The sequence below is a fragment of the Antechinus flavipes genome, chromosome 3 (assembly GCF_016432865.1).
Source record: "Antechinus flavipes isolate AdamAnt ecotype Samford, QLD, Australia chromosome 3, AdamAnt_v2, whole genome shotgun sequence".
Taxonomy (NCBI): Eukaryota; Metazoa; Chordata; class Mammalia; order Dasyuromorphia; family Dasyuridae; genus Antechinus; species Antechinus flavipes.
The window spans coordinates 600,094,394-600,114,783 of record NC_067400.1 but is presented as its reverse complement, the minus strand read 5'-3'; the positions used below and the strand labels follow the sequence as shown (position 1 = coordinate 600,114,783).

Genomic DNA, 20,390 nt, shown 5'->3' with positions numbered 1-20,390 from the left:
GGGGGAGAGTCTGAAGTCTTTGAGTGCACTCCCCCCCCTTCACAGACCCCGAGGCCCGCGGGATTTTCCAAGGCCGCCGTGAGGGGGAGGGTAACAGCCAGGTTAGAAAAAGGTCCTCCGGCTTCCAGGCGCGTATTTGGCAGCAGACCGGCCCTTCCGGGAGGAGCCCGTCAAAGCAGTGATTCCTTGCACCTTCTCGGGACTACCAGGTGTGTCCTAGCAAAGGAGGTAATGAATGGAAGCCGTATACACCCTAGAATCAACTCTGACTACATGACCACGGGCAAATCTAGGGGCCACCCCGGGGAGGAAGGAAGAGGAAGAGGGATATACACATTTCTACTGCTCCTACTGCGAGCTTCTCTAAGCACTTTAGAGATAGCTCAATCCTCTCAACAACTAAGATTAAGACAAGAAAAGGTCTAGATTTAAAGCCCAGTTCTGTCACTTGTGATCTGTGGAACTTGGGACAAATTATATCATATTTCTTGATTTTTACAGACCGCATTTGTAAAATAAAGAATTTGAACTAGGGGAAAAAAAGACACAAAAAGGTGTAGACATGCTAAGGTAGTTGTGGGAGTTCTAATCGAATGATCCCCCTCCCCCTTCCCTATTTATAATTAGGATCATAAATCTACAGCTGGTAGGGACCATGGTATCCATTTAGTACAATCCTGTTTTATAGATGAAAAACAGGTCCAGTTTAATTATGGTCACACAAGTAATATCTGAGGGGGGATTTGAACTCAGAACCTCTTTAATAATATAATTTCATTATATGTCAATTACAGGTATTAAAAAAGTATCTTCTAAATCAAACCCCCCTCCTCTAAAGTATCCCAAGCTAAACTGCCCCATTTAATCTCTTGCTGTAATATCCAACATAGAGTTCTAAGGTTTCTGCTGTTGCTCAACACAAGTTCCCAAACCTTTAGTTCTTTGACCTGACCCCTCTGAGATAAATCTTTACTTTGCTACTGTAAAAATTGTGCATCCTGATTTCAGGGAGGTGAAACAGGAGGCCTACAGGTCAGCTTCCCAAAGTTATGCCTGTGAGCCAGTGAAAGGGCCTAGATATGAGTTACATGGTGAACTCTTTCACCATAAACCAGGAGAAAAGCTATTTACCCTTAGCTGATCTACCCTCTTAACAGCTCAAAGGGGGCCTAGACTGCCCTATGATCTATATCTACAAATAACACATTTTCTACTTGAAAACATTACTTTAAAAAAGTATACTATACTACCCTTGGATAGTTAATCCACAAGCATTTATTAAGTGCCTGTTGCATGTGGACTACTGTGATAGGAGCTGAAGATACAAAGGGGAAAAAAAAAATCCAATCCTCTCTGAACTTTCAGAAGTCACTGAGTCCACTCCCTTGATTTTTACAGATTCTGTCATTTGTCAGTCAACATTTCTGAAGGTACCTAGTTGGCCTATGTACTGGGGAAACAGGAAAAAAATCCATGCCCTGGAAAAGCTTGTAAATATGGGATGGGCCCAACCTATTTAACATTTTGTCATTTCTCAGCTCCTTCTGAACTTCTGAACTAACATTTGGAGAAAAATGTGGGCATTAATTGCTGATTAAAATGCAGGACACAATAAGCCTCATTCCATCTAACAAGCTTTTTCTGATCTCTTGGCCTGAGAATTTATTTTGCTGTCAGGTCCTGTGTGAGTTTTTCCGTAGCACTGACACAAAGAAAGGAGCCAGGTATACGGGGCTTGCAGTCTGTGGCTGCCCATAGATGGACTACTCACAGCTATTCACAGCAGCAGCAGCAGCAGCAGCTTGGAGCCTTGCTGTCCAAGAACTTGCAAAAGCCGTTAGGGAAAGCCAGGAAGTAGGATATTTTTAGGGGGAAAGCACTAGTCATGCTAGATTAGAAATGCATGGTTTAACAGCTCATCTTCCTTGAGTAATCTGAATGACTAACAGTCCACATCATTAAGAGACTGGGGACTGAAATCAAAACACATTAAACGGGGGTAGCTGAGAGCATAGGTCTAACTGTAACCCTTTCATCCTATCAGCTGTGTCTGGAATTTCAAATACGTATTTGAATTTATGTGTGCTATGGCAACTCTTGTGAATGCTATCTCTTCTGCTGGTCCATTTGATAAGCACAGAATCAGTAAGTTGGTCAACTCTTTCCCCTTCCAGATATCCTGGCATCCCACTGACTAAGTGATCAGCATGTCCAATAATCAACATAAGGGGATTTAAAGTCCTCCAAAGGCCAAAGATAATGGGTATGATAATAAGAAAACTAACAAAAAAGACAGGCCTTTCCTGGAGCTTGGCACTATTCCCACGGAGTTACAAAAAATTCCCCCTTCCATTAAATCTTGGAAACTTCTAGTATAGTAGTATCCTGTCTCTTGCCCTGCCTCAGAGTGCTGACAATTACAGTCACTGGTGATTAAGGGGTTAAGTTACAGAAGCATACCCTGCCAAATTGCTGATTATTTATGGATAAGATGTTTGGATTTGGGGAAAGTAATTCAGCTGAGAAACGAAACAAAACAAAATGATAAAAAAGAAAAAATCGCCTCCCCTAAAGTAATTTTTTAAAAAAGGGAATGACTAACTTGTTTACAACAGTATGTCTGGAAGAATTATAAGTATGATAAATGTGCATGGTTCCATTGGGAGTAGAGCTTAGTTCTAGACAGAGAAGACAACAGGTTGAGGTAGTAAAATCAGGTCATTACTTTGAAAAGACAGAATTGAGTCTATTAGCAACATGGGGTCAGAACCACACATTAGTAGGAATGGTAATAATAGTAACGCTGTTTATGTAGCATTTTAAGGTTTACAAAGTACTTTAACATTTAGGATGTCATCTGATCCTCACAACTACCCTGGAAGGTAAATGCTATTATGATCTCCATTTTTTCAGATAAGGAAATTGAGGCAAAGTGGTAAAAACTTGTCCAGAGTCACACAGCTGCATTTGAACTCAGCTCTTCTTCTAGGTCCAGGGATTTCTCCAACAATCCAGGTGGGCCACAGATTTCCCCCGTTTGGCCATGCCCAAGACATGACTCCATGTCTATTAGATTTGGAGTTTTGCTTTGCCTCAGGAATTGTACTACCCCCTTTATACCTTTGACCACCTGGTAATTGCCTGGTCAGAGCACCTGACTACTGTAATGGCCATTAAAACCAGTTTATTAACAATTTTTAAATTATCCTAAGCAAATAATTACTAAAGCCTTCCTCTCTTTTATTATCCATGCTCAAAACCTTCAATTCTCCCCTCTCCAAAACCTCCATATCCAAGTGGTTGCCAGATCTATTAATTTAGATTATCCCTGTCTATTCTCCATTCACTTATAAGCTGTCACCATGTCACTCCTTCTCAACAACTGTCCAGAGCTCTCTATTATTTCCTGGATAAAATTAAAAAAAAAAAACCCTTGCTGGTATTTGAGGCCTGCCAAATATGACCCCAATTTATTTTACATCTTATTTTTAATTATGAATTTGACAGTAACACCACAAATATTTCCAAAAACAAGAACAATGAAGGGAAGAACTGTATATGAAAAAGTGAACTTCTCCAAGATGACTTTTTAAAAATGTACATCCTTTTTAACAAGACAAGTACAAAATTGTCCTTTGTCCTCTTCAGAACTTTTTGGGTGTGTCCAGTCTGTCTTTCCAGCCTTGCTTCACATTACATTTCAGCCAAATTGGATTCATTCAGGTTTCCTGAACTCCATATGCCATCTCCAGTCCCTCTTCCCTTTAGGGAATATTCCCTTATCTCTTTATCCCCAGCCCAGCTGTTTTTTGTAATACCTACCATGCTTCACTCAGGTGAAGCCATCCCCTCCCTCCTTAAATTTTCTTGGAACTCTTTGTACTTGTCTTTTGCCCCATCAAATTGGCCCTGATTTGATACTAATTTGTACATGAGTCACTCCCCTTATACCAGTAAATTGGAAGCTTCTGAGGGCAGGCCCTGTATCCACTGCCAAAAAAAAAGAAGGCCCTTAAGAGGCACTTTAATGAACTGAATTGTATATAGCTACATTTTCTAATGATATACTGAGACAGTCAAGATTTAGGAAGATAAAATGATGTGATATATAATAAAATTTAAACAAATACTTTTTTATAGCATAATTAAGAAACTGATATTCTTAGTTGGTTTATACTCACAATACTTTTTTTTTTTTTTTTTTTTTTTTTTTGCTTTTATCATTCCTCCAGGCAGCTAGGAGTCACAATGGATAGAATGAGGGCATGGAGAATGGAAATCCTGAGTTCAAATATGCCCTCAGACACTTCCTAGCAATGTGACTTCACTGTGGAGTCACTTCACTGTGTTTGCTTCAGTTTCCTCATCTGTAAAATGAGCTGAAGAAAGAAATGGCAAACTACTCCAATATCTTCACCAACAAAAGCTCAAATGGGGTAACAGAGTAGAACATAACTGGAATGAATGGACAACCAATCACCACACAAGTTCCCCCCCAAAAAAAAAAATACCATTGAAGGAGGGTAGTTAAGATTTTTAAATGAAAACAGCAAAAAAAAAAAAAAAAAACAAAAAAAAAACTCCAAGAAATGGTATCTGGGGTTATATGGCAGAAGTTATTCAGTTAAGGGCAGAATCACTGGGAGTCTCTCATTGCTTGTGTCTAGGGGCAACATGCTATACTTGAGGAACAAGTCAGAGAAATTGCCTGCAGAAGAGACAAGGATAATGAAAAATATGTACCAGGTCACCTGTGATGAAAAAGACAAAAATGAAATCCCAAGGACACCTTGCATTCCTATTTTAAAATTCCTGATGTCTTAAAAGATGGTTTGTTCATTCAGAAGTTTTATATTTCAGAGGGAGCTCACAGAACGACCAGACCAAAGTCCTAAGGTATCATTTTGTTGTTGTTGCTATTGCTGAGAGAGAGAGAGGAACTGGAAGGGAAGAAGACAGGAAGATAAAAACAACAAATATTTGGTTTCATCTATTTGAAAAACCTCAAGATTCTAACCTCCAGTAATGCACCTTGTTAAAATAAATTGACAGGTCCTGAAAAATTACCCATGCATATATCTTGTAAATAAAAAGCTATAATAAAAAAAGATTTAAAAAAATAAAATAAAATAAGTTGACAGGAGATAGGAACCAAATTTAGAATTGTCATTTCCCTTAATAAGTCATGAGCTTAGTCCAAATCTGCTGTTCTAGAAAAAGCTCTCAGTCTTGGGAGGGGGGTGTCCATAGACCCTGGTGCCCTCCATCTACTACATCCTGATAAGTTCCTGCTTTTCAGTCTTTTACATGGAAATAACAATGGTATAATGAACTTCACAGGTTGTTGAGAAGACAGTGTTCTGCGCTTGAAGTGTTTCATGAAATGCCAACTATTATTATTGTGGCTTTTACTTTAAATAATAAACACTGCAAGAAATCAGGTAGTCTCTTATGGCCTAGACATTACCTCCAGGGGGTCAGTTTTTTCATTTGCAAAATTAACACTAGAATACTGAATGTCTAAAAAGCAGTTGCAGGCCTTTGTTGTGGAGAGTGAAATAAAGGCTAAAGCATTCATTAGATACTGGCTATGTGCAAAGCACCGGGGATAGCAGTCGAAAAGACATGCATGCTTTACTCTCAAGGGGTTCACAATCTAATAAGGGCAAATAGAGCAAGGACTGGGAGTCGGATTTTAATCCTAGGGAGCTTGAGCAGGAGTTGGCAAGAAATAGATTTCAGTTCCAAGTGAGGGGAAGTGCTTTTGGTAATGAGAACTGTTCTAGAATAGTGATGAGTTCCCCATCCTGGGAGCTTTTCAGGCAGAGGCTGAATAATCAACTATCAGGTATATTATAGAGAGAACACCTGTCCAGGAATGAGTGGACTTAGTCTGAGATCCCTTTTTTGGTGAGAGGAGAGAGATTTAGATGTTCAATTGCAAATCTTACTTGATCACAGATTTTTTTCCTCCTAATTTTTTTTCCCAAATGAACAGCCAACTCTGCTCCCCTCCCCCCCATCATGAAAGAAAGGGGAAAAAAAAAATCAAGTCTTTCTTAAAATGCATAGTCAAACAAAATACATTCCCTCAATAATCATGCATCCAATCTCAATCTGCCCTCAGAGTGGGTAGCCTGTTCTGTCATGAGACTGAGGGCCTTTACAAAGCTGAGATTTATGACTGTTGAATATGTCTATGCTAATTATCTGTAAACATTGGTTTCCTAATTTGGAAAATGGGACCTCAAATTTTTGGCACTACTTATTTATGAAGAAAATGCTAAGACCATGAAAATATGAGCCAAGACTACTCTTAATACAAAAACAATTCTATAATCATTCTGGTGACTTTTTCTAACCAACATTGAATTTTCTAACTTGTAGCTAAGTTGTAAGATTCTAGAGAACTGCTGAAAATTTATAATCTGTGGATTGGTTAACTTAACTTGTCTGAGCCTCAGTTTCTTCATTTTTAAAATAGGGATGTGGGCTTGAATTGCTAGCTCTCTGTCTGGGATTCTGATTCCCAAGGGCAGATTTACAGGAAGAGGGGAATGAAAACTAAATAGGATGTTGAAAGTCAGAGGCCTTGGGTTCAAACTAGCTTCTCTACTTAGTATTAGCTGAAAATGAAGGCATGACCGCAGAGATCTCTTCCAGACCTAAAACTGTGATTCTCTGTGCTGGATTAGCTCCATATCCCTTACCTCAGGATCACAGTGGTGCAAGTTTTAATTGGGGTCCAGAAATTTAAGTTTTTTTTTCTTTATACATATACATTTTATGTATTTATAAACATTACTCTGAAAAAGTTCCATGAAACAAAAAAAGGACCTTTTGTATTAGAATATTGGAGGGCTTAATGTTTCCATAATCCCCTGCTCTGGCCTGAGGGATCTCCTGCTTCTTCATAGTCCCCCTCTCTCCTGCTTGTCCTTCCATGCCTGAAAAACCTTCTCTGGAACTCTCTACCTCCTTTCAAGGCTCCTCTCTGGGACTGCCTCCTTTAATTGGCTTTGGTCGCCCCCTCCTCAATAACTGTACTTATTTTTATAGTCTTGTATTTACTCTGGCAAAATTTGCTATATTCTTCCCCTGCAGAAGGTAACTGATACTTGAAATCAGAGACAGCTTGTTGTGTGTTTGTAGCCCAGCATTCAGTCCAAACTGGCACATAGGAGGCACTTAACTGCTCCACTTATAGTTTCTTTGCTCAAATGACCCTGTGAGGCAAACACCATGGGTTTAAAGCCCTAAAAAGACCTCAGAAGTAACAAGACAGGGGAACTGAGGAAGTCCTTCCCGGGGGTTCGCCCTCTCAGACACAGGCAGAACCCCTTTTGGCTCTGGCTCACTGCAGATGCTTACTTCCCATGCTTTCAGCTGGTAAACCTGCCCCTGGATGGCATGAATGCGGCCCGTTGGCCTCCAGGCTTGGGGCCCCTTCCCTCGCTGGAGGGGAATTGTGAAGTGTTTCTGGACACATTGTTTCAACAGCTGAAATGAACAAATCAGCTAGGCCCAAGTTTGTTCACTTTATGTACTGAGCATGATCACAGCCCATGGCCTCCCTCCCCAGAATGGCCCCCTGCTGGAGAAGGGACCCGGGCTCACAACTTGGAACTATCCTCTGTGACTCCAAGTCCATCCGCATTTATTAATCACTTACCAGGCATTGTCCATAATAGGAAAGTAGCAGGCTTCCGAGAGAGAGAACTATCACCCCCAAGATATATTTTTTTTTGGCCAATATGGACCCCACCATTCACTCTTAGTTCAAAACATTTGCACCCTTCAGTTAAACGTGTGTGTGTGTGTGTTTAAACATAGTATTTCCAAAAGGCTGCTTTGGAGGCTGAATTTAACCTCTAGGCTCTTCTTAGTAACATAGATTCCATTTACTCTGATTCTTCAGACTTCTTTTACATTATTTCTCCACAGGAGGTTACAAAATCTTTTTTTTCCCCCTACAAAGCCATATTTGCCATTTGTAAACTGTAAACTGGTTTTGTAATCTTCGTTCAAATGATCACTAAAAATATTAAGCAAGCAGGCTTACTTGCCTACATCCTGGAGGCAAGTTATTTCATTTCTTTGGCCTTGCTTCTCTCCTCTAAATAATCAAAGATGGTCTTTATGATTCCTTCCAATTCTAAAACCTAAAGCCCAAGAGAAGTAATTTCTAAGATGACAGATCAGTTTTAAATTAAGTAAAATGTCCTGAGATACTCCACAGTACACACTGGAATCTTACCAGAGGAGACAAAATCAGTTTAACTACCAAAACAATAAGCACAAGATGCTATTCAATTCTTTCAACCCTTAATTTTTGCAATTTTTAAATATTTTCAGAAAATCATTCCATCAGCAAGTAGAACAAAGCACAAATTTAAACTAATGAAATACATGATTTAAAGAAAGGGCTACATATAAACTGGGTAAACATCCTCCTGGAAGAGGACCCAAACTCAAAAACAATAAGCAGTTCACATGAAGTGACTGCTAGATACATTTGTAGAAAGGAAGGAAAAAAATGCCTTTACCGTTGTTCAAATAATATCACGCTGAAGTACAGTCTTTAACAACAACAACAACAAACAACACATTTTACAGGCGGGAGGAGAAAAAAATAAAGAGAAATAAGGAAGGGGGGAGATAGAAGAGAATCACAGAGATAGAGAGCGGGAAATAGCGAAAAAGAAAAACAGAGAAAAGAGGGGAGGAGAAAAGAGAAAGAAAAGAAGGAGGGAGAACAGAGGAGAGAGAGAAAAGAGAAGCCAGGGAGAAAGAAAGTGATGGAGGGTGAGGGAGAGAGGGAGGCAAAGGAAAGAATGAGCAAGAGAAAACGGAAAAAAGAAAAAGAAAGAAAAAGAGACAGGAGAGAAAGACAGGAGTGATGAAGGAAGAGAAGGAAAGAGAGAGAAAAAGGAGAAAAGGAGAGAGGGAGAGAAGGGGGGGATGGGCCAGAGAAGCGGAGACCGAGAGATAGATGAGCTGGGAGGGGGGAAAGAAGGAGAAGGAGGAGGAGGAGGAGCAGAGCCAATCAAAGGAATGAACAACAAGACAACTTCACCAGGAAATGCGGGGATAGACGAAGGCAACCTGCAGACGGCACCCACCAGGACTGGGACCCAAGGCAGGGCGAGGCCACGGGGCGCTCGACACCCCGCACGCCGGCCCCTCACCCCCGCCCTCCCGCCCGGGGAGGAGACACGGAGCCCCACCCACACCCTAGGGAAGCGGGTGGGGGGAAAAGAGAGGGAGGACGGCTTCAGTCCCCCTCGAAAAGGAGGGATGGGGGAGAGAAAGCGAAGGGGGGGCTACAGGAGAGGGTGACCCGCCTCTTCCCCCCCAAAAGGGTGTGTGTGTTGGGGAGCATATCGGCAGGAGAAACAGAGAGGCGAGAACGCCCCCCCAGAAAGCTCCCCTATCCCCAAATCGAAGGTGCAGGACAAACAACCCCGTCACCCCACCACACCCCCTTTGGCGACTCGGTCCCCCCATCACTGAGAGGGACCTCCGCTCTACTAGGAGAGAAAAGGTGGGCCCAGAAAAGAAAAAGGGAAAGGAGGGACCCCGCCTCCATCCCTGACCTCCGAGGCACAGGTGGGAAGCTCGGCGTCCCGCAGCCGCTCGGGGGCAAATGCGCCCCGAGTCCGGCTTCTGAGGAGGGGTCTCGCGGCGCGCCGCCCCTCCCCCACAGGCCGAGTCGGCGGCGCGAGCCCCCGCCCCTCCCCCGCTCCCGAGTGCCCCTCCCCCAGCTCAGACGCCTGCCTTCGTCAAGACCCTCCGCCTCCACCTCCGCCGCTGCCGATCGCCGCATAGCTTCATGGGGGCTGGAGTCTCCTGGCGGGACTTTGTGCGCCGATCCCACGCGACCGGGAACTACGATTCCCAGAGTCCTTCGCGGCCTTTTTTGCCCCCCCTCCCCCCCGTCCCCGGCCGCTCCACCGCCCCCGAGACTACATTTCCCGACAGGTCAAGCGGCGCTCCCGCCCGCCCTCCCGAGACACGAGCCGAACTGGGCGTCAGGTCGGGAGCCGGTCCGGTTCCCGCTCCCCGCTCTCCGCTCTTCGCTCTTCGCCGCCGCCGCCTCCCACCCGCAGCGCCCCTGCCCGCCGTGCCGCGCCGACCGAGAGTCTCGGCTGGGGCTGCAACGCCCCCCTCGCCGGCCTCCAGAGCCCACCCAGCGGTGCCGGGCGCCGGCAGCCGAGGGCGGGACCCCCGATCGCCCCCCAGCCCAACCCCGGAGACCCCGGGCCCGAACCGGAGCCCCCACTACCGTCGTCGCGCCGAGGACCTCCTCCGCCCCCGGCCCCCGAGGAACATGGACGCCGACTCGTGCGCCTCCGCCTTCCACCCCGAGGTGAGTGCAGCGGCCGCTGGGTGCAATGGGCCCCCGGCCCGCCCGCCCGGTGCCCCTTCGGGACCCCGTTCCCTGCCTTCGGCCTTTCCTCTCAGCTCGACCCCCTTTGACCCGCGCCCCCACCCGGGGGGCCTGCCTGCGGGCGCCCCCCCATCCCGGCCCTCCGCGTCCCCACCCCCTTCCTCTTTTCTTCCTCTTCTCGGTGTCCGCCGCCCCCCTTAAGGGCTCGGCATCTTTGCTGGGGTGATCAGTCCCCTGCCATTCCTGCCCCCCCATCCCCCGCGACCACCTTTCGCGCTGGTCCCCACCCCAGGGCTCCCCTTGGAGTCTGGATCCACCCCCCCTCCCCCACCCCCGGAGTCGATCGCCTGCTTCTATCGCGTCCCCGCCCCGCACTCCGGAGGCTCCTGCGCCACCTCCCACTCATGGGCCCCCCACCCACTCCCGGGACTCGATCCCTTCCAGCCTCTCGAACCGCCCCCTCCTCTCTGCTCGATCCCCTCCTGCATCTCGTGGCGTTCTCCCCGTCCTCCCCCCCACCCCCCCCCGCCCCGATCCCCTCCTCCCTCTCGTGGCCCCTTCCCTCCCCCTCGTGGTCGCCCCCCCCACCCTCCGTCTTGCCTCTCGTGGCCCCCCCTCCCTTCTTTGCTCAGTCTTCTCCGGTCTCTAATGCCGAAATCCCCCCCATTCCCTCCTGCCACTCGTGGCGAACCCGCCCCCCCCCCCCATCGTCTTCTGCCACTCAGGGCGACTCCCCCCATCCCCTCCTGCCACTCGCGGGCCTCTCCCGAAGGAGGGAGGGGGCCTCGATCCCCTCCAGCTCCTCTCCGCTCCCCTCCCCCTCCACTCGTGGGATTGGATCCCTTTTTGCCTCTCGACTCCCCTCCCCCCTTGGTGAGGTTCGATCACCTGCCCCGGCCCCCTCCCTTCAGCCTTTGCTCCCCCTTCTCCGGGGCTCCATCGCTTGCTCCCCTCCCCTCTCTGGACCCGATCCCTTTTCTCTCCCGCCCTCCCTCCCGCTCGCTGGGTCTTCAGTTCCCTCGTCGTCCGGCTTCCCGCACCTTCCGCGGGTATGGCCCCTCGGAACCCCATTCTCCCAGCCCCCTCTCCCCAGTCCCGGGTGTCCCCCCCCCCAGCTCCCCGCCCCTCGGTCTCCGGGGGCGGGTCCCGGGATCCTTGGGCCAGCCGGGGCGGTGGGGGAGGGGAACGAGGCCGCGCTGGGCTCTCCCCCTTTGGGGCTGTTTGGCGCCCCGCTTCAGTGGCCCCTTCTCCCGCATGGAAGCTTCCCTGACCCCCGCGCTTAGCCTGGCTGCTGGGGGAAAGCCCAGTTGCCCGGAGTCCGCGGCCGCGCCTGGAGACTCCTTCCCTCCTTCTGCCCCCCCCTTTCCCAAGCTTTGGCCTGCGGGCGTTGGGGGGAGGGGTTGCGAAAAGGGGCAGAAATTTGCTCGAGTCCGTGTTGGGGGCGTCGGGAGGAGTCGGTTTAGCGTCCTTTGGGGAAGCAGCCCGAGCCGGGGAGAAGCGGGGAAATCCTGCGGAGGGGCGGCTTCGGCTCAGGCTGGGGACCTTGGGGAGGTGCAGGAGAGCCTTGCCGAGCGAATCCCTTTGGGGGGAGCCCCCTTCTGCGGGCCGGAGCCCCCGGGCTGATTGACCGGGCAGCTTCACCTTTGCCTGACTTCTCTTGGGCCCTGCGCTTCTCACTTTTCCCAGCTTATTGACCTACTTTCTTCCCTTTTCCCCGACTTGAGAGCGCTTTTGCATCCCCTTCAAGTTCTGAGGGCGGGCCCCGGGCTGGTTTTTCTAGCCGCTCGGGGGAGGGCAGTGCTGGCACCCCGGTCCCCCGGCAGGTCATGGCCCGGGCTGCCCCCCATGCTTAGGAAAACTGAGGATTGGACGGGAAGTGAGACTTGTGGGGAAACCTCCCAAATGCCCGAGCACTTCCAGCTGGTTGGGGGAGCTTTGTGTCCTGGGGACAGAGACTGTCCGCCCAGGAGCTGGAGCCGCGGCAGGGCCCCCCCCCCCCCCCCATCAGGAGCCCTGCCTCCCCCGACTTTTGCAATGGAAGAGCAATGACCCTTCCAGAATCGGGGATGTTTGGAGGATGACTGGGGGACAAACCCCTGGAGCATTTTGCGGCATGAACCCCTTCTAAAGGCAGGTTTTACCTGGTAAAAAATAACGCCTCTTTTCCAAGATGGGAAAGCATTGGGCCAACACACTGAAGTCATTGAGGGGTGACGGTTCTGTGCTCACAAGTCTACTTCCCCGGCTTAAAATCTGCAAGGAGACCGGGAGAAGTGGGGATGGCTCTGGAAAGTCTCCACAAACCAAAAGGATACACAAATTGCCTTTTTTGAGTCCCTAAAGAGCAATGTGAGCATTAGCTGCTGCTGCAGTGAGTGAAAGAAAGGGATTTAAAGTAGAAAATGACTAAATCAGGAGCTCCAGCCCATTTTAAATGCTCTAGGTAGAGTTGCAAGCAGCAAGTGCTATAATATATCTTGACTAGTTTCTCCTAGTATATTGTAGATACGGGATAATTTTTCAATTATTGTAGATGTAGGATATTTTTTCTGAAAACATGATTTTCTCTTGATCTCATCTTGGTTTCTCCTGATTGTTTGACGAGATTTCAGAATGTAATAGGAACCATTCTGTGTGTGTGTATGTGTCTGTGTGTAAGTGTAAACATACATATATGCACATACAACATATATGAAATGTGTTACATTTCCAAGATGTACAATGTACTTTGTGTTATCATGAGATTTTTACAAAGTAATAATGTAGTAGGGATAGTCACCAAATAGCACTTAGTACAGTGCCTGGCATAGAGTAGGTGCTTAATAAAGGTTGATTGGCTTCTTCAGGTTAGAGAATTCTCAGGTGAAGAAACTCCTCTCCCAATTCAGGATAGCCCCTGCTCAGCACATTAGAGCTTTGGAGAATCTGGAGAGATGTTTCCGAGGCCATCTGGTCAGTCAGGGTCAAAGGCAGGGCTTGAGTGGGACCTCGGTGCTCATTATTCCCATTTTGTAGATGAGGAATCAGAGGCGGAAGGGTTAATTGACAAACTAGTAAAAGATGGCCTGCTTGAAAATCAAAGTTTTTCTCTTAACTCTGCTGACTGGAGGGGTTAGTTGCTTATTCCAAATTCAAGTTTTCAGTTTCTAACTGTGCTTCATTCTTATCTTAACAGGAATACTCCCCCAGTTACAAGAGGAGGCGAACTGTGGAGGATTTCAACAAGTTTTGTACCTTTGTTTTGGCATATGCTGGTTACATCCCTTATCCAACAGAGGTAATTTCCAGCCCTTTCCCTTACTGCAAAAATCTCCCTAAAAAAAGTTGTTTGGTTTTTTTTTTAGCCATAGTTTCTCCTTTTCCTCTCTTAAGTGTCTCAAGGTGCGTCCTAGCCATTAAAAATCTGGGACCCAAACTTCTGAGGAAGTTTTATTTAAAGGACTTTATTTAAGCTGGATTTCAGAACATAATACTATTTAAGGTGCTTGTACACATAGATAACGTTATATGTGTACACATACATGTAGCACTTTGTTTCTAGGAACTTATAAATTTGGCAAAAGCAATCCTAGTGTCAGATGTTTAGAGGCACCTTTCAGGTGGTCTCATCCAACCTCCTGTTACAGAGGTGGAAGTTAGGTGAAGGCCTTGTCCAAGACCATAACATAGTGGGAGGGGAGTGGCTATACCTCCAGCCTGGGACTTCTTCCATGGCCTCACAAGCACTCCCTTGCTCCTTTTGGGTTTGGGGCAAACTCTTTCTCCACTTGAGCTTTAAAAAAGCAGAACTCTGTGGAGTGGGGTGGGGGGGAGGGAATTGGAAATGTCTGATTACAGTTCGGGCCAAGTCCATCTCTCTGCTTTTCTTCTCCCCGTAGCCTAAGTGAGGTGTTTGTACCACTGAGATGTTGCTCTTTAGACCAGTCCTGAATGGTCTCGAGCAACCACAAAGCTCAGGTCACTGCTTTCGTCAGTTAACGAACTTTGGTTAGGAGCTTGCTCCAGGCCCAGGATTGATACCTTTGGGGACAGAGATGCAAAAGCGAAATGTCCTCCCTACCAGGAGCTTCCACTGATGGGGAACCGAGGAGACGATACTTTTTGTTGTTTAGCCACCTCTGACTCCTCTGTGACCCCGTATGGGGGGGAAATGGCATTTCCTTTTGGCCGTTTCCATCTCCAGTGAATCAGGGCATGCGGAGTTAAGTGACTTGCTCACAATCACAGCTAGTCACATTTGAACTCATGTCTTCCTGACCCTAGCACGTCATCATTTATGTAAATAGCTTTGGTTCTGATAAAACTCTAGGATGTTTCCAGTTCTCTCAGGGGCCAATGGAAAAGTTTCAAAATGGAATTAATTAAAATTAATCTTTAATTCACAAGAAATGGTTTTATGTATATTATAAGGTGAAAAAGATAAGGGGAGCTGGGGGGCCTTAAAAATCATTCAGTAGGAAGATTTCAGGGAATCCATTTTAAGACAGAAAACAGGAGAGCTCTGAAGTCCTACACTAGCTGTCTGGATGTGGCAAGGGCTGCCTTGAGGATGGGGCCCCTCTCCCCAGACATCTTCAGGCTGGGTTGGACCGTTTACATCTGAGACCGTAATCAGTAGGGGTCATAACATACACACTGTCAAGGAGACACGTGGGTGGTTTGGGTGGCTCAGGGCCCGGGAGCAGTTCCTGCCTTGGGGAGCGGTCCGGCCCGGTCCCGGCAAGGGGTTGGCTCAGCCAGGCTCGGTTCTTCTCTTGCAGGAGCCTCCTCTGAGGAGCAGCCCCAGCCCTGCCAATAGCACGGCCGGGACCATCGACAGCGACAGCTGGGACGCCAGCTTTGCGGATCTGCCCTCCTCGGTGGCCCTGCCCGTCGCCGACCGCTGCTTTGGCCACTTGCAGCCCTCCCTTCTGCAGCGAGCCAAGCCCAGCAACTTCCTCATGGACAGAAAGAAGACGGACAAGCTGAAGAAGAAGAAGAAGCGCAAGCGGAGGGACGCGGAGGTGCCCATGGAGGAGGAGTACATGGGCGGCCTGCTGAAGCTGGAGCCGGCCGACACCTACGCCCCGAGGACGGCCAGCCCCGACCTGCAGGACATCCCCGCGGCCAGCAGCGACCCCTGCTCGGGCTGGGATTCCGACACCCGCTCCAGCGGCTCGTGTGCGGCGGCCACCCCGGAGGAGGTCAAGGAGATTCAGACAGAAGGCAAACGGACTGTCATACGGCAGGGCAAGCAGGTGGTGTTCCGGGACGAAGACAGCACCGGGAACGATGAGGACATCATGGTGGACTCCGGTAGGTGCCCTCAAAGCAAGGCCCTTCCTGGCCATGTGGGGAAACCAGCGCCCCCAGATAATGAGGCAGGGCAGAGAGCTCCAGGCCGGGGGTTCTGCTCTCCCTGCTGACTGCCTCAGTTTCCTTATCTGTAAAATGAGGACCTGTAAGGTCCTCCCCCCTGAGGCCTGCGAGGGCTGTTGTGAGGATAAAATGCGAGAAAAGGTAAACATTCTTGGTGAATGTTAGCGGGGATGCTATCTGTTATTAATGAGGGGGCGGGGCCTGGGTTGCCTGATAAGAAAATGCCCTGTGAGGAAGAGAAAGACTTGGGGAGTGAGAATTAGAGAGCTTTCTTCTAAGGAAAACAGAATGAACCTCGGCCAGGACAGCTGGTGTCACGTCCTGTTCTGCCCTAAGCCAAGCGGGAACCATCTCTGCCAGGCTCCGGAGACAGCTTTGTTCCCTTGGGAAGAGCAGTTGTCTGGGCCCCTTCAAGGGGCAGAATTCGGTCTCCGTAGCAAAGGAGGTGGGGAGATTGTCATCCTGCCCCCGCCCTTACTTACCAATTTCTGTTTTTAACTAGACGACGATTCCTGGGACCTCGTCACCTGTTTCTGCATGAAACCTTTTGCCGGGCGGCCGATGATTGAATGTAACGAGTGCCACACCTGGATTCACCTGTCCTGTGCAAAAATCCGGAAATCCAACGTCCCCGAAGTGTTTGTTTGCCAAAAGTGCCGGGACTCCAAGTTTGACATCCGCCGCTCCAACCGCTCCCGAATGGGATCCCGGAAGCTCTTTCTGGACTGACTGGTTCGGGGCACGACTTCAAAGCAAGGATTAGAAGGGCCGGTGTTCTTTGGGGTCACTTTTTCCGAATCCGAGCACGGAACTGTTAGCGCGCGTGATGTAGCCATCCTCGCCCTTCTGACATCGAGGTGCCTAAGCAGAAGGACGGGTTGTCCGAGGTACATACAAACTGTACATAGCCGGTGATGACGTAGAATCTTTGTTGGCCAAAGCTGCTGCCGGGGCCCCGGGCTCCACAGCCAGAGCGGACTCGGCACCGCTGTGTTGAGCTCAAAATGAGGGTGTGTGGTGGTTGTGAGTCTTTTCCCCACTTTGGACCGCAGGGGTGGGGCTGGGGGGGTGAGGGTGGGGATGGGGACAGTCCTCCCCGGAGGGAGGAAGACATCTCTCTGGTTTCCAAGGATTCAATAAGTGAACAGCCATACGTGTTAAGCTTCCCGAGTATAAGTCTTTACCATAAGTGTCTGTATAGGTAGCCTAACGTTGCTCTTTCCTTAGCAAACAGTTCCCCAGCCTGCCGCCTCTGCCTGAGAAGGGGGGCCAGTCACCCTAGGTCGGTTGCAAGGGGCTTCCTCTTGTCTTGCTTTGGGGAGACCGGGCCAGTGACTCCCCCTGCAGGACTCAGCTGCTCTCCTGGTAGATTGAGAGGAATAGCATAGGGCTGCTTCTGTTGGGGCAGAGCCAGGATGGTCTTTTAGATGAAGGGGGCCTGAGTTCTTGATACAAGTTCCCATTTTGCACGATGTTTAAAAAAAAAAAAAAAAGATTTTTTTTCTTTTTTTTTTTTTCCTTTTTAAAGATTTGTTTCTTTTTCTTTTCTTTTTCTTTTTTTTTTTTCTTTCTTTTCTTTTTTTTTTTTTTGCACGATCCAGCCAAACTGAGTTTGGCATTTTTCCTGCCTGGTTTCCCCTTTGTCTTTGGGACATGTTGGGCTGCAAAGCGGAGGTGTTCTCTTTAGAGTGAGTGGGAGCAGGCTGGTCCCCTCCTCATTTCTTCCCCAAAGAGTACCAACCCTCCCCATGATATAGGCAGTTGTCACTGGAGATTAGTAGTGGTCTTATTTTAGTGAGAAGTGTCCTGAGCAAAGCCAGGGATCCCTGTTTCCCGAAGGGCAGATTGAGGAGTCTGCCTGTTACACAGGGTGGATTGCCTCTGGGCGGCCTCAGAGCAAGGGGAGAACTTCAGAAGCCCTTGGCTTCTCCAGTTGGTGAGAGTTGATTGAGTACTGGCACTCAGGTATTCTGTGGCATTTGTGCAAGGTCCTGTTGTTAACCACTTCCCAGCCTCTGTAGCTTTAAAACTCCTGATGTGATCCACAGCAGGAAGATCCTGATTGTGTTTGGCTATGGGAGGTCTGGGGGATGTGGAGCTTTGCTCCAGGGTCACCCCCACTGCAGAACCACTGGCTGATTCTGCTTCTTGGTTAACAAGAGAAGGACCTGAACTTTTTTTCTCCTTAATGACTAAGTTGACAAATAACTGTATGTAGCCGCTGTTCAAGGCCTTGTTTAAAAAAAAAAAAACAACAAAAAAACAAAAAAAAATTTAAAAAAATTTTTAAAAAAATAGCAAAAAGCTCCTCATCCCTTGTAAATGAATGAATGTTGTTCTTTGGAAAGCGCGGGAAGGGGTAAGTGGGATTGAAGTTAGAAGTTTTATTTCTTCCACCCCCCCAAAATGGGCTCAGCCGACCTCCCCCAGAGGTGCTATGGGCTTTCATAGTGGCGGTTTTTTTTTTTTTTTTTTTAATGTAGGGGCTTGAGATCAAGCTTTCTTTTCTCAAGGAAGAGCTGTCCTATTTTGTTGAATCCAAGCCCCTTTTAGGTCTGGTGTCTTTCACACCCTTGCCCGGCCAGCTTTTTTTTTTTTTTTTTTTTTTAAGTTCATTTTACCATTTGAGCAGAAAAAAGAAGAAATTGAGTTCCTGAAACCTGGTTCGACATGAAGAATCCTAAGGGCGCGAAGTTAAATCATAGGTTACGATTTTTAAAGTGCATTTTGAAACCGCCCAGCTTCCACGAGGGCATGGCATCTACCAGACACTCAAGAGGCATTTGCCAAAGATCTGCCCCCTTTCTGCACCAAGAGAAATAACCAAAGTTTCAAAATCCTCTTTTCGTTTGTTTGTTTGACATTTTTATTCCACAAAGTGTTAGGAGTGCTCAAAAGCAAACCTTGAGTAGCTCAAGTTGGGGTCCCCAGTTAGAGAGCCGCGGCCATCGGCCCTGGGGGCTGGGGTTTGTGGGGGTTTCTTGTCTGGAAGTGTCTCTTGGGAAGGCCTACAATGTTCATCTCGTGATTTTTGTCCAGTGGGTTCCGAGTCTGTTCCCTCCACAGACCTATCCCAGTGGGTGGCGTCTGAAAAGCCAGGCGAGTTTGTTGCTGTGTTAGATTGAGCTGGGGCAGCTGCAATCGGCTTATTTTATGCAAATTAGGTGTGCCCCCTCTCGGGGCTCCTGGCAGGTGGCTGATGGGAGTTGAGGGGAAGGGGAAGGATGTCTCCAGAAGTTAGGGGCCCCTCTTGGGCTTTGGCCAGGCCAGACACTTAACATCGTTTACATGGTTCTGTGTAATTATAAAGTTTATGTGTATAGAGAAGCTGTTTCTGTGAAACTGTATATTTTGTAAATAAATATATTGATACTTTGAAGTTCAAATTAAGTCTCAGGTGTGTGTTTCCTACTGAAGAAAAAACTCGCACTCAGGGTCACAATTTTAGGATGATGAGCAGTCCTGTACCTGGCCTTGCATCGCCTGGGGTGTCCTGTCTTTCTCTCCCTCGTTCCCTGTTCCTCCCCTCTCAGGGCCCAAAGCGAATGCTTTCTCTTCTGGGATATCTCTAGTGACTTCACGCACACACACACCCCTTGGTGCTTCTTCCTTCAAAAGATTTGTATTTATTTTGGCTGGAACAGAATGTTCGAGATCATCCGAGTTCAACCATTTCACTTTATAGCCATGGAAAGAGGTGAAATGGCTTTGTCACAAAATTCGGAAGTGATTGCTAGGAAACAAAACTGGTTTTCCTAGCCCAAAAGACTTCACTCTGTTCTAGAATTCTGCAGTCCATCAACTTGTAGAGGAAAACAATGACATCTGTATTTTTACTAACTTCTAAATGAAATTTAACGTTTTCTGAAATGATTTCAAAACCTTATTCTGAGAAGGTTGTAGATTCTTCCAGGCTGCCAAAGAAGTCCACATCACACACACAAAGTTAAGAACATCTGATCTAGAAAGTAATTGTATACAAGTTTCCCCTGGTAGCCTGTAAACTTTGTGTCTTTATCTGTGGGGCCCAGCACAGTACCTGGTACATAGTAAACATTTAAATCTTCACTTTCTTTGATGGAAAATTGAGCTTTGGCTTCATCTTAAACAGGACAAAAAGTGCCCATAGCATCCTTTGCATCCTCGCAGTTAAATTCTCAGAAACAAATCCCAAGAGAAGCAGACAGTTTCAGGTTTCTCCTCCTTATTCTGGTTAAAATTTCACTCTACTCAATCGTCTCCTTAAAATCCTTCTTTGATAACTTCTTATAGAAAGGCCCCTGGATTCTTGGAGGTGTTTTGCCCAAAGGCCATAAATTTTGACTAATTCTACCAACCTGGAAAGGCTTTGATTCAAGTCCTGGCAACGAGCTTCATGAAAAAGCCTAGAATGTCTGTGTGTGTGTGTGTGTGTGTGTGTGTGTGTGTGTATGTGTGTGTGTGTGTGTGATATATATATTATGTGTGTGTATGTTATATGCTTGTGTGTATATTACTGTTTGTGTATACACTATGTGTGTATATATGTGTGTTTACATACTGTGTGAGTATATATACTATATGTATATATATTGTATATCTGCATATATGTATATATGTGTGTGTGTGTTACTATGTGTTTATGTATTACTATGTGTGCATG

General features: G+C 47.4%; 1 protein-coding gene and 1 long non-coding RNA gene across 2 annotated transcripts; both read left to right on the top strand.

Moving 5' to 3' along the window:
* The first annotated feature begins 70 nt into the window (after positions 1-70).
* On the top strand, positions 71-5,066 carry LOC127555930 (uncharacterized). The gene is made up of 2 exons (XR_007952310.1): positions 71-209; positions 4,237-5,066. It is a non-coding gene; the product is annotated as an uncharacterized LOC127555930 (long non-coding RNA).
* A 2,341-nt stretch (positions 5,067-7,407) lies between these two features.
* On the top strand, positions 7,408-17,295 carry PHF13 (PHD finger protein 13). The gene is made up of 4 exons (XM_051988672.1): positions 7,408-10,369; positions 13,566-13,667; positions 15,151-15,685; positions 16,251-17,295. Exons 1-4 carry the CDS (start codon positions 9,833-9,835, stop codon positions 16,475-16,477), a joined length of 1,401 nt encoding a protein of 466 aa, XP_051844632.1. The 5' UTR covers positions 7,408-9,832; the 3' UTR covers positions 16,478-17,295.
* The last annotated feature ends 3,095 nt before the right edge of the window (positions 17,296-20,390 follow it).